General features: G+C 45.6%; 1 protein-coding gene across 2 annotated transcripts in view; it reads left to right on the top strand.

Annotated features, from left to right (window-relative positions):
* The window catches only part of CNGA3 (cyclic nucleotide gated channel alpha 3), a 29,486-nt gene extending 16,684 nt beyond the window's left edge, over positions 1 to 12,802 (top strand). For both annotated transcript variants that reach the window (XM_008594441.1, XM_008594440.1), the window contains 4 exons: positions 2,044 to 2,055; positions 7,705 to 7,809; positions 8,286 to 8,392; positions 11,185 to 12,802. In XM_008594441.1, coding sequence (XP_008592663.1) covers positions 2,044 to 2,055; positions 7,705 to 7,809; positions 8,286 to 8,392; positions 11,185 to 12,596 — 1,636 coding nt within the window. In that variant the 3' untranslated portion in view covers positions 12,597 to 12,802. The remainder of the gene's footprint in view (positions 1 to 2,043; positions 2,056 to 7,704; positions 7,810 to 8,285; positions 8,393 to 11,184) is intronic.
* Positions 12,803 to 13,068: the final 266 nt, after the last annotated feature.

The raw sequence follows: 13,068 nt of genomic DNA, 5'->3' as shown, positions 1-13,068 counted from the left end.
GCAGTCTCAAGCTCCTGTGCGCCAGTGAAATGCCCTCATCTTAAGGCTAATTGAGGCCAATTTTGAGGGCGTAATCAGGGCAGTGGAAAGAGGAAACATAAATATCTCCTGAGAATAGTCTCTTGAAAGCGTGGCTAATAATTACTTTCTACTGCAAGATGCTTTGCTGGCAGGTTAGTTTGATGTGTGGTTCTTGCAAGTACATTCAAGAGCCCAAAGAGTGTGTGTGCATGTGTGTCAGACTGGACATGTGTGTTAGCGTGTGTGTGCACGTGTGCATAATGCTCCATTCTCAGCACTTCTCTGTGGAATACTGGGGTGGGAGGGTTAGTTGGAAGTCGGGGAAAAACCATCAATATCAGCAAGAAATACCAGTTGACTCCCAAGTGACAGAGTAATGTGCCCAGGCTTTTTCTCGTTATCTTCCTCTTTGTCTCTCAGAGTGAACTTTTTTCTATTTCCCTCCCTGAAGGAAGCATGTCTTTTGTTTGCGTAAATTTGGACATCAAATCCAGAGACCCAAATGCCAGCAATTAAGAAAAACGAAGTGATTTTATCCACAAAACAATAACTACTATGATACGTGCTTGATTTAAAGCCAAACCTGATCTTAAACACCCTCGAAACCCTGATGTTGAGTCTCTCAGGCAGGGAAAGGCCCAGAGCACTGGAAACCGTGGAGAGAGGTCCAGTGGGTCTCTAGCCTTCTTCGTCCTGGGGCTGGGCTGTGGGCAAGGATGGGGGCAGACACTGTTGGCTGCACTAGGCTCTGAAATCTTTTCAGATGGGCACATCTCATGGGTCCACATTGCAGCCAAGGACCTAGGTACAAAATTAGGAACTGTCCCAAAATGGGGATAACTTGGCACAGAAGATGAAGAAAATAATTCTTTATGGACACTTTCCTCCATTCTTTCATCACATTTCTGGCATTTTCACAAGTCCAATGGGTCCTGAATAATTTCTCCTTCCCTGATCAAACTGTTCCCAGCCAAAGCCAGCATCATTATGCAGCTCTGTGTAGGTTCTTTTGGGGCGGATGCTGGGTGGATTCAGGGAAACATCTGGATAGTTCTGGGTATTTATTTCCTAGGCCCTCAGCAGTTCGGTAGCCAGCAGAAAGGCCAGGGCCTGTACCCCACGGCCGCAAATCCTAGAAAAGGCAGTGTAAGCCTCGTGTAATTAAACTCTATGCAGAGCTAAGCACACTCAATAAGCTTGTGGGCAGCGCCCTCTGCTGGTGCCTTGACATTAAGATTCCAGCGGTAGAACAGACTCCAGGGGTCATGTCACAGTAGATTCAAGAGGACAGAACATGGGTGACCGTCCTTGCTCTTCTCATCTAACATTTTAATAACTTTTTATTCTTATCCACTTCATTCAAATACTCATTTCCAAAAGCTTGGAAGATACAAAAAGCACCCGTGAGCATACACACACAAAAAGTACACTTCTTGTTAATAGTGGAATCCCACTATCAGGGATAACCCCTCTTAACATGTTGGCAAATATCCCTCCAACATTTTTCTAGGCACATATGAATATAGTGAGATATAGCTAGATAGATACAATATATATTTAATGTATATACTGGTTGAGAGCAGTTGTGTTCCTACTCGGTCACCTAAGAGCTCAGTGACCTTGAGTAAGTTACCTGACTTCTCTGTGTATCAGTTTCCTGGCTTATAAAATAGCCATTGTAACAGTGTCTTGCTTAAAGGGCTGCATGAAGATTAAATGTGTTAATGTAAGTGTTTAAAACAGTGCCTGGCACATAGTAAGTGTTCAGTAAATACTTGCTACTATGGTGGGTAGAATAGTAACCCGTCCTCCCAAGATGCCTACTGTCTTCCTAGTCCCTGAACCTGTAAATAGGCCACCTTATATGGCAACGGAACTTTGCAAATGTGATTAAAGTTAAGGTTCTTGAGATGGAAGATTATCCTGGATTATTAGGGAGGGCCCAATATAATAACATGAGTCCTTAAAGGCAGAAGACAGAGGTAGAAAAGTGGGTCAGGGACATGAGATGGAAGAAGAAAGAAGCGAGACTGAGTGTGAGAGGGACTGAACCCATTGCTGCTGGCTTTGAAGATGGAGGAACAGGGGACACAAGCCAAGGAAACAGCAGCCTCTAAAATCCGGGATAGTCCTCTCCTCACAGCCTGCAAGAAAACAGGGTCCTTAGTCCTGCAGCTACAAAGAACTGAATTCTGCCAACAATCCAAATGAGCAGAAAATAGTTTCTCCCTAAAGCCTCCAGAAAGGAATGCAACCTGCTGACACCTTGATTTTAGTCCAGTGAGACTTATGCCAGACTTCTAAACTACAGAACAGTGAGATAATAAATTTATGCTGTTTCAAGCCATTAAGTTTGGGGTAATTTGTTATGGCAACAATTGAAAACTAATAATACAGCTTTCAATACCAGAAATGCAGCGCTGCTGTAACAAATACCCCAAAATGTGGAAGTGACTTTAGGATCAAGCACTAAGCAGAAGCTAAAAGAATTTGGGGGAGTGTAATTGTTTTTTAAAGTTTAAGTTTCTTTGAAAAGGTTGTTAGTAGGAATACGGATGAAAAAGACTCGGCCAGCAAGGGCTCAGAAGGAAACGAGGACCATTATATAGAAAACATAAATCAACTAAATGCCTAATACTATTTAAGTCATAAAGAGTTAATTAGTAGAAATCTGGACTTTAAGGATGCTGCTCGGGAGAACCCATATGTAAATGAGGAACAAGCTATTGGAAACTGGAAGAAAGGGGAATCTTGTTTTGTAGTGGCAGAAAACTTAGTGGAATTGTATCCTGCAGTTATGTGGAAAGCAGAACTTGTATACTATGAGCTTGAATGTTTAGCTGAGGAGATTTCCAAGCAAAACATTGAAGGTGCAACCTGGTTTCTGCATGCTGTTTATAGTAAAATGCAAGAGGAAAGAGACTGTTTTTTTGTTTTGTTTTGTGGGGTTTTTTTGTCCTTTTTGAGACCAGCGGCACCGCGCTCAGCCAGTGAGCGCTGTGAGCGCACCGGTCATCCCTATATAGAATCTGAACCNGCACTAGGCTCTGAAATCTTTTCAGATGGGCACATCTCATGGGTCCACATTGCAGCCAAGGACCTAGGTACAAAATTAGGAACTGTCCCAAAATGGGGATAACTTGGCACAGAAGATGAAGAAAATAATTCTTTATGGACACTTTCCTCCATTCTTTCATCACATTTCTGGCATTTTCACAAGTCCAATGGGTCCTGAATAATTTCTCCTTCCCTGATCAAACTGTTCCCAGCCAAAGCCAGCATCATTATGCAGCTCTGTGTAGGTTCTTTTGGGGCGGATGCTGGGTGGATTCAGGGAAACATCTGGATAGTTCTGGGTATTTATTTCCTAGGCCCTCAGCAGTTCGGTAGCCAGCAGAAAGGCCAGGGCCTGTACCCCACGGCCGCAAATCCTAGAAAAGGCAGTGTAAGCCTCGTGTAATTAAACTCTATGCAGAGCTAAGCACACTCAATAAGCTTGTGGGCAGCGCCCTCTGCTGGTGCCTTGACATTAAGATTCCAGCGGTAGAACAGACTCCAGGGGTCATGTCACAGTAGATTCAAGAGGACAGAACATGGGTGACCGTCCTTGCTCTTCTCATCTAACATTTTAATAACTTTTTATTCTTATCCACTTCATTCAAATACTCATTTCCAAAAGCTTGGAAGATACAAAAAGCACCCGTGAGCATACACACACAAAAAGTACACTTCTTGTTAATAGTGGAATCCCACTATCAGGGATAACCCCTCTTAACATGTTGGCAAATATCCCTCCAACATTTTTCTAGGCACATATGAATATAGTGAGATATAGCTAGATAGATACAATATATATTTAATGTATATACTGGTTGAGAGCAGTTGTGTTCCTACTCGGTCACCTAAGAGCTCAGTGACCTTGAGTAAGTTACCTGACTTCTCTGTGTATCAGTTTCCTGGCTTATAAAATAGCCATTGTAACAGTGTCTTGCTTAAAGGGCTGCATGAAGATTAAATGTGTTAATGTAAGTGTTTAAAACAGTGCCTGGCACATAGTAAGTGTTCAGTAAATACTTGCTACTATGGTGGGTAGAATAGTAACCCGTCCTCCCAAGATGCCTACTGTCTTCCTAGTCCCTGAACCTGTAAATAGGCCACCTTATATGGCAACGGAACTTTGCAAATGTGATTAAAGTTAAGGTTCTTGAGATGGAAGATTATCCTGGATTATTAGGGAGGGCCCAATATAATAACATGAGTCCTTAAAGGCAGAAGACAGAGGTAGAAAAGTGGGTCAGGGACATGAGATGGAAGAAGAAAGAAGCGAGACTGAGTGTGAGAGGGACTGAACCCATTGCTGCTGGCTTTGAAGATGGAGGAACAGGGGACACAAGCCAAGGAAACAGCAGCCTCTAAAATCCGGGATAGTCCTCTCCTCACAGCCTGCAAGAAAACAGGGTCCTTAGTCCTGCAGCTACAAAGAACTGAATTCTGCCAACAATCCAAATGAGCAGAAAATAGTTTCTCCCTAAAGCCTCCAGAAAGGAATGCAACCTGCTGACACCTTGATTTTAGTCCAGTGAGACTTATGCCAGACTTCTAAACTACAGAACAGTGAGATAATAAATTTATGCTGTTTCAAGCCATTAAGTTTGGGGTAATTTGTTATGGCAACAATTGAAAACTAATAATACAGCTTTCAATACCAGAAATGCAGCGCTGCTGTAACAAATACCCCAAAATGTGGAAGTGACTTTAGGATCAAGCACTAAGCAGAAGCTAAAAGAATTTGGGGGAGTGTAATTGTTTTTTAAAGTTTAAGTTTCTTTGAAAAGGTTGTTAGTAGGAATACGGATGAAAAAGACTCGGCCAGCAAGGGCTCAGAAGGAAACGAGGACCATTATATAGAAAACATAAATCAACTAAATGCCTAATACTATTTAAGTCATAAAGAGTTAATTAGTAGAAATCTGGACTTTAAGGATGCTGCTCGGGAGAACCCATATGTAAATGAGGAACAAGCTATTGGAAACTGGAAGAAAGGGGAATCTTGTTTTGTAGTGGCAGAAAACTTAGTGGAATTGTATCCTGCAGTTATGTGGAAAGCAGAACTTGTATACTATGAGCTTGAATGTTTAGCTGAGGAGATTTCCAAGCAAAACATTGAAGGTGCAACCTGGTTTCTGCATGCTGTTTATAGTAAAATGCAAGAGGAAAGAGACTGTTTTTTTGTTTTGTTTTGTGGGGTTTTTTTGTCCTTTTTGGAAGGTGCAACCTGGTTTCTGCATGCTGTTTATAGTAAAATGCAAGAGGAAAGAGACTGTTTGTTTTTTTGTTTTGTTTTGTGGGGTTTTTTTTGTCCTTTTTGAGACCAGCGGCACCGCGCTCAGCCAGTGAGCGCTGTGAGCGCACCTGTCATCCCTATATAGAATCCGAACCCACGGTGGGAGCACTGCTGCGCTCCCAGCGCCGCACTCTCCCGAGTGCGCTGCACCGCGCTCAGCCAGTGAGCGCTGTGAGCGCACCGGTCATCCCTATATAGAATCTGAACCCACGGTGGGAGTGCTGCTGCGCTCCCAGCGCCGCACCCTCCCGAGTGCGCCACGGGCTCGGACCGGAAAGAGACTATTTGAGAGAATGACTGTTAAACAAAAACGAACCAGGACTTGATGATTTTGGAAATTCTTAGCCTACTCAGATGGCAAAAAATGTAAGGGATTCACTGTCAGGAAAGCATGCCTTAGGAAAAAAAGCCAAGGGTTTGGCTGAACAACCTTTTGCTAATATTGTACCTCAGAAAGATGAAAAGATCTGAGTATTCAGTCACACAAAGGACTCTCTGAAGGGACTCTCCCCTCAGCCATCTTAGCAGAAGCCAAAATAGGGAAGATATTTCTCAGAAAGATCTGTGGATGAGCCTCTTGTCTAAAGTAGTGAATCCTTGTCACTTACAAAACCCACAGAGTTACACCAGCAGAAAATGTTCTAACAGCAGAAGCATTGCTGGCTTGTACCTGAAGGGACAGGAAGAACACAAAATGAAGGGAAACTATTGGGCACTCTAAATCTCAGGCAGGCAATAGGCTGATAAAACTTCCCAGCTACAAACAGATGCTACCATTCGTGAAAAAGGAAGGATGGCTCAGAACGTAGAGCCTCAAGCCCAGAGGGCAGAGCCATGAACCACAGACGATTATTCTCAGGTTTTGAAATGTGATGGTATTTGCCATTGGGCAGTGACTCTGTCCTTCCATCGTCTACCTTTTCAAATAGTAATATGTACAACTGTTATCTTATGCCTGCCCCACCATGGTAAGGAGCATGGTGAAGCAGATAATTTGTTTCTTTAGTTTCACAGGTTCACAGGTAAAGAAAAATTGAGCCCCAGGATGACTCACACCTAGAGACTCACCCATACCTGATTTAGATGATGAGATGTAAGACTTCTGAGCCGATGAGATTTAGATGAGATTTTGGACTTCGAGTTGATGCTGTAATGGGATGGGACTGTTGGGGATCTTGGGACATGCTGAATGCATTTACATATGGGATGAATGTGAATCTTTTGGGGACAATGGGGGGATGTGGTAGGAAGAATAATAGCTCCCCAAGATTCCCACGCCCTAATCCCCACCTCCTGTGAATATGTTTGTTATCTTACGTGGTAAAGGAGACTTTGCAGATGTGATTAAGTTCACGGGCATTGAGATGGGGAGATTATTCTCGATTATCAAGGAGGGCCCAATCTAATCACATGCACCCTTAAAAGTAGAGAACCTTTCCCAACTTCAGAGAACCAGGTAGATGGCATCTTGAGAAAGACTCAATCCACTGCTGCGGGCTTTGAAGATGAGGACAGGAGCCACAAGCAGGATTCAGCAGCATTTCAAAGCTGGGAATAGCCTTCATATTACAGCCAGCAATAAAATGGGACCTCAGTCCTAGAACTGCAAGAAACTGAATTCTCACAACAATCCACATGAGCAAGAAACAGATTCTCTCCCAGCACCTCTTAGAAGGGATTGCTGCCCTGTCGAAGTCTTGATTTTAGTCTGGTGATACCCACACCGGACTTCTGACCTACAGATCTGCAAGATAATAAATTTGTGGTGTCCTAATCCATTAAGTTTGTGGTAATTTGTTCTGGCAGCAACAGAAGATTAACACAACTATTACTGCAAACTCTTTATAACCTAGCAAAATATTAGAAACAATTTTCTCACATCACTATTCTCCACAACATCATTTTAAGTGGCCTCGTAGAATTCCAGTGTTGATGGTGAATCTCCTACGTTGCATGATTAGATCGCTCATGATTTTTGACTGTTATGAATAGGTAGTGATTATTCTACATGCATGTTTGCACACATCCTTGATTGTTTCCTTAGAAAGTGCTAGGTAAAAGTAGACTGGCCTTTTTCAATTAGCACTTATTTCTCAATCCATGCCTTCCTCTAGAGTGTTGAAGAGCAAAATTAGAGTCTGCCCTGCCTCCCAGCCTGTCTTTCCCTACAGCGACACCCCTTGCGCCCCCCAAGACTAAGAGGACCCCGTTGTGGAAAGCCACTTCTTGAGCTCTAGCCTGAAATTGCCCGAGGGTGTCTGAGCTAATCCAGATCTCTAAAACCCTACAAAGCCGTAGTCTTTCAACACACTGCACTATTTGTGTGTGGCTCTTTCCAGAAAGAAGGACACCATTGTGGTGGACCCCTCCGGCAATGTGTACTACCGCTGGCTGACAGCCATCGCCGTGCCGGTCTTCTACAACTGGTGTCTGCTCGTGTGCAGGTAGGGCTAGGGCTAGGGGTGGGGTCTCCCCCTGACACAGGGCAGGGAGGGAGTGAGGACAGCCAGGCCTGACGGCAGAGCTCTGAGTCTCACCCGGGAGACCTGAGTTCTGGTTCCCTCACGGCCACATGTAGCTCCTGTGCCTCAGTTTCTCCATCTATAAAAACAGGAGGTTCTCAAGGAGGACTTTCAGGGGGCCATGTAACTCACTGCTGAGAGGAAACAGGACCTACTCTTTGGGGTCAATCCCAGCTCTTCTTCTTAGAAGCACTGTAAGCGCGGGACAGAAAAGCTTCTCAGAGCCTGAGGCTCTTCATCACGGTCCTGGGGTTATTACGTGGGATAACGATGCTGCAGGCAGGGTTGTTGCCAGTTAAATGATCCAGTGTGTGCAGTACAGAGCCAGCGTCCACACGTGGTGGCCTGTGCTCCAGACACACAGCACATGCCATCCGTCTGCCCCTTGGCTTGGTTAGGGCCTGTTTTGATGAACTTCAGTCCGAGTACCTGATGCTGTGGCTGGTCCTGGACTACTCATCAGATGTCCTCTATGGCTTGGATATGATGGTGCGAGCCCGGACAGGTGAGTATGCCCTGGGCCTGGGGGCTTCTGAGCCAGGCCACAGGCCCTCAGGAGGGGGAGCTTGGGGACCAGAGGAGTGTTCGGGGAAATCCAGAATTGTCAAGTGGACATTACCTAGCTTTGACCATGAGAGGCCAGGCATGTCTGAGGACCCTCCAACAGTGAGGGGCATGGTGCTGCCTCAGCCCCTCTACAGTGTGTCCTTGGACAGGAGGACCCCAAGCTCTGCCCTCCCAACGAGCTGTGTGACCTTGAGCAAGTCAAGTTGTCTCTCTGGGCCTCTTCTGTATCACCTGTGGAATAAGAAGGCCAAACCGCGGTCTCAAAGGATCCCTCCAGCTCTGACGACTCAGCATTGGAGCGAGCGGGAGGGAGCGCTCAGTCAGTCTTGGAGTTTCTCCTCTTGGACAGTCGGGGGATCTAGGACCTGTTACTCTATGGCCTTCAGAGTTATAATAATTCGGAAAACTAAAATCTAAAACAGGGCCTGGGTGAATGATGACCTCCTTCCAGCCGCCTGTGGTTGGGAGTAGGGGCTGAAACCCGCCCACATCTTGGGCTCCGAGCTGTGCACCCTTCGGGTACCTTTTTCTAATTTGCACAAAAGACCTCGCCTAAACTGGTGGAGATGCTGCTCGTCTCTGCTAAGATTTTTGAACTAAAAACTGTGCCATAGTTGTCACTGTAAACACCGCTGGATGATAGCAGCAAACCTTGGGGTATCTTCATGGTGTGCAAAGCATTGAAGCACTTCTCGCGTTCTCATTAGACCTGTTGTGTTAAACAAGAAGCGTGGGCATGAATATCTCCATCTTGCTGGTTTAGAAACCAAGGCCAGAGACACTGAGTGACTTGCCCAAAGTCTACAGTCACTACCCGGCCATACCAGACTGGCACCCATCTGCTTCCACATTGGTGCCAGTATCATAACGCAGAAGACCTCGAATACACAGCCTGAGGCTTGCGTGGGTGATCTAGCCGGCCCTGCTGGTCTGCTTCTCTGCCTCTGTCACATTGGCCTATATAGACACAAGAGCTCTGTGAGTGGCCCATTGGGCCAACTGTCCCCAGTCTCCACCAAGCTTCAGCAGGACAAGATGCCCTCATTCAGACATTGACTCCACCCTTTCTTGTTTTGGGGTGCTATCCATGGCAACCTAAGATTTAGCAGGAAGCTGGGGTAGAGGCAGGCACAGAAACCAAGTGGCCATGGATCATACCCCAAGGAAAAAGTCATCAGAATTGAGAGAACACATCTTAAAGAGGTGGTGAGGTGTCCCAAGGTACAAGGAGGGCCACAGAATGATCTAGACACTCAATAAACGTGTAGAACAAGAGAACGCTATAAGGAATGGGGGGCTGGGAAGTGGGGTGTCCCTAAGATATGACAACAAACTTGATTTTCAATTTTTAACAGAGGGGGCTGTCCTACATTCAGTCTAGCCTGAAAATGTGTCCCAGAAGCAGCAGCCTCAACTGCAACTTGTTAGAAGTGCCCCAGACCTACCTGATCAAACTTCACCAAAATGTAAAATGTGTTCACTGTTTTATTCTCCCTACTTTTGTGCATGTTTGAAAATGTTAAAAAAAAAAAAAAAAAAAAAAGAATGCAGGTCATGGCCTATTTGGTTGATTTCACTAGTCATAACACTCATGACTCTCAATGTCCAGCCTATCTCCAGACCAGACTGAGACTTTGAGGGTGGGTCCCAGAATCCATGTGTTTTAAAAGCCCCTGGGTGGCGTGCAACCTGGAAAGAGAGCAAATGCATATCTGGGCAGTCGTGCTCCACTAGTGGCTGGTGAAATCAATTTAGTAGGCCATGACCTGTGGTTTTAAAAATTTGTATTAATATTTTCAAACACACACAAAAGCAGAGAGAACACTATGTACACCTATCCAGCTTCAACAGTTATCAACACTTTTCCCATCTTGCCCCATCTGTCCCCCAACCCACCCCTTTTCTTGGCTGTAATATTTTAAAGCAAATCCCAGGTAGTAAGCATTTTAAAAATGTATCTCTAATTTTAAAGGACCCTTTCAAAAACATATATCATTTCCATTTATTTTTTAAAATTTAATAATCATTCCTTGCTACCATCTAATACCCAATGCATATTCAAAGTTACACAAAAAATCTATATATTTTTTTTAAAAACTGAATAGAATAGATTAGAACACCATAGAGAAGAAAATAGCAGGGTGCATTTCCTGTAGGAATGGTAAGTTTTGTTTTTTGAAATTGTTTCTATTATATATGCACTGCTGCATATTGTGTACCCACAATGTGAAATATCTTTCTGCAGGCCATAGTATGAGTCCGTTTCTGTTGCTTATAACAAAATACACAGAACTGAGTAATTTATAAAGAAAATGAAATTTATTGCTTACAGTATCTGAGGGAAGTCCAAAGTCCATCTGGTGGTGGCAACAGTGACCCAGGGGTCTCACATTGCAAGGTGGTGGGAGCAGAGAGAGCAGAGGACAACTTCTTCATTCACGTCCCTTTTAAAGCCCTCAGAACCACGCCCCTGACCACCATTACTAATCCATTCCTTACCGCACGGTCCTGCAATCTAATCACCTCTTCGAGGCTCCACCTTTCAATTACCATAATAAAATTTCCCACCCTCCTAACAATCACAGTGGGGACAAATTTCTAATTCATAAACTTGGGAGACACAATTCAAGCTTCAGTGAGTTTGGGGGGGACATAATTCAATCCACTACAGCCACGCTCAAAAAAAGTCAGCCTCTCTGTTGCCCAAGTGACCTCTGCCTTCTTCTCTAGGTTTCCTTGAGCAAGGCTTAATGGTCATGGATGCTGAGAAGCTATGGAAGCATTACACGAAAAGCTTGCAATTCAAGCTGGATGTGTTATCTCTGATCCCTACGGATCTGGCTTACTTAAAGCTGGGCATGAATTACCCAGAACTGAGGTTCAACCGCCTCCTGAAGTTCGCCCGGCTCTTTGAGTTCTTTGACCGCACAGAGACAAGGACCAACTACCCCAACGTGTTCAGGATTGGGAACTTGATCTTGTACATCCTCATCATCATCCACTGGAATGCCTGCATCTACTTTGCCATTTCCAAGTTCATTGGTTTTGGGACAGACTCCTGGGTCTACCCAAACATCTCAAGCCCAGAATATGGGCGCCTCACCAGGAAGTACATTTACAGTCTCTACTGGTCTACCTTGACCCTGACCACCATTGGTGAGACCCCACCTCCTGTTAAAGATGAAGAGTATCTCTTTGTGGTTATAGACTTCTTGGTGGGCGTTCTGATTTTTGCCACTATTGTGGGCAATGTGGGCTCCATGATCTCGAACATGAATGCTTCACGGGCAGAGTTCCAGGCCAAGATTGACTCCATCAAACAGTATATGCAGTTCCGCAAGGTGACCAAGGACTTGGAGACACGGGTCATCCGGTGGTTTGACTACCTGTGGGCCAACAGGAAGACAGTAGATGAGAAGGAGGTGCTCAAGAGCCTCCCAGACAAGCTGAAGGCCGAGATCGCCATCAACGTGCACCTGGACACGTTGAAGAAAGTCCGCATCTTCCAGGACTGCGAGGCGGGGCTGCTGGTGGAGCTGGTGCTGAAGCTGCGGCCCACGGTGTTCAGCCCCGGGGATTACATCTGCAAGAAGGGGGACATTGGGAAGGAGATGTACATCATCAAGGAGGGGAAGCTGGCTGTGGTGGCTGATGATGGGGACACGCAGTTCGTGGTCCTGAGCGACGGCAGTTACTTTGGGGAGATCAGCATCTTAAACATCAAGGGGAGCAAGTCGGGGAACCGCAGGACGGCAAACATCAGGAGCATCGGTTACTCGGACCTGTTCTGCCTTTCGAAGGATGATCTGATGGAGGCCCTCACTGAATACCCTGACGCCAAGAAGGCCCTGGAGGAGAAGGGACGGCAAATACTGATGAAGGACAACCTGATCGACGAGGACCTGGCCGGGCCTGGGCCAGACCCCAAGGACATCGAGGAGAAGGTGCAGTACCTGGAGTCCTCCCTGGACACCCTGCAGACCAGCTTTGCCCGGCTCCTGGCTGAGTACAACGCCACCCAGATGAAGGTAAAGCAGCGTCTCAGCCAGCTGGAGAGCCAGGTGAAGACCTGTGGCAGCGGCCCCCTGTCTGACAGAGAGACTCCTGGGGATGCCACCAAAACAGAGGACAAACAACAGTGAAAATGCAGGTGTCTGTCTCCTGCTTCCCAGGGTCAGGTGTCAGGGGGATGCTAGGTGGCCACAGCTGCATGGCACAGAACCTTGACAGGGTTTCATTCCAGCTCTGCTCACCCTTTGCAAGCCTACAGGAGAGAGCCTCGGTTTCCTCATCTAGAAAAGGGGACTCATGGTGCTGGCCCCAGGAAGTGCCAGGCTATTGCAAGGTCCCTATGAAATGCCACACAGAGCAAGGCTTTGTGAAGTGAGAAGTATCCTCTATTCAAGTACATGGACGTGTGCGTGCAGGATTCCAATGATTCTTTTATGAATCCATGAGGACTTTTTAGACTTTTTAACCTAATTTTCTGACAAATGGAAGATTATTTAGTTACCCTCCTCCCCCCAACCTCACTCCACCACCATCTAAAAATGAACATATATCAAGAAACTGAAAGTAAAATGTCATAACTCAAATTCAACCTCAGATTTAACA

Source organism: Galeopterus variegatus, unplaced genomic scaffold, assembly GCF_000696425.1.
Source record: "Galeopterus variegatus unplaced genomic scaffold, G_variegatus-3.0.2 Scaffold10800, whole genome shotgun sequence".
NCBI lineage: Eukaryota > Metazoa > Chordata > Mammalia > Dermoptera > Cynocephalidae > Galeopterus > Galeopterus variegatus.
This window is presented reverse-complemented; position numbering and strand designations above follow the sequence as displayed.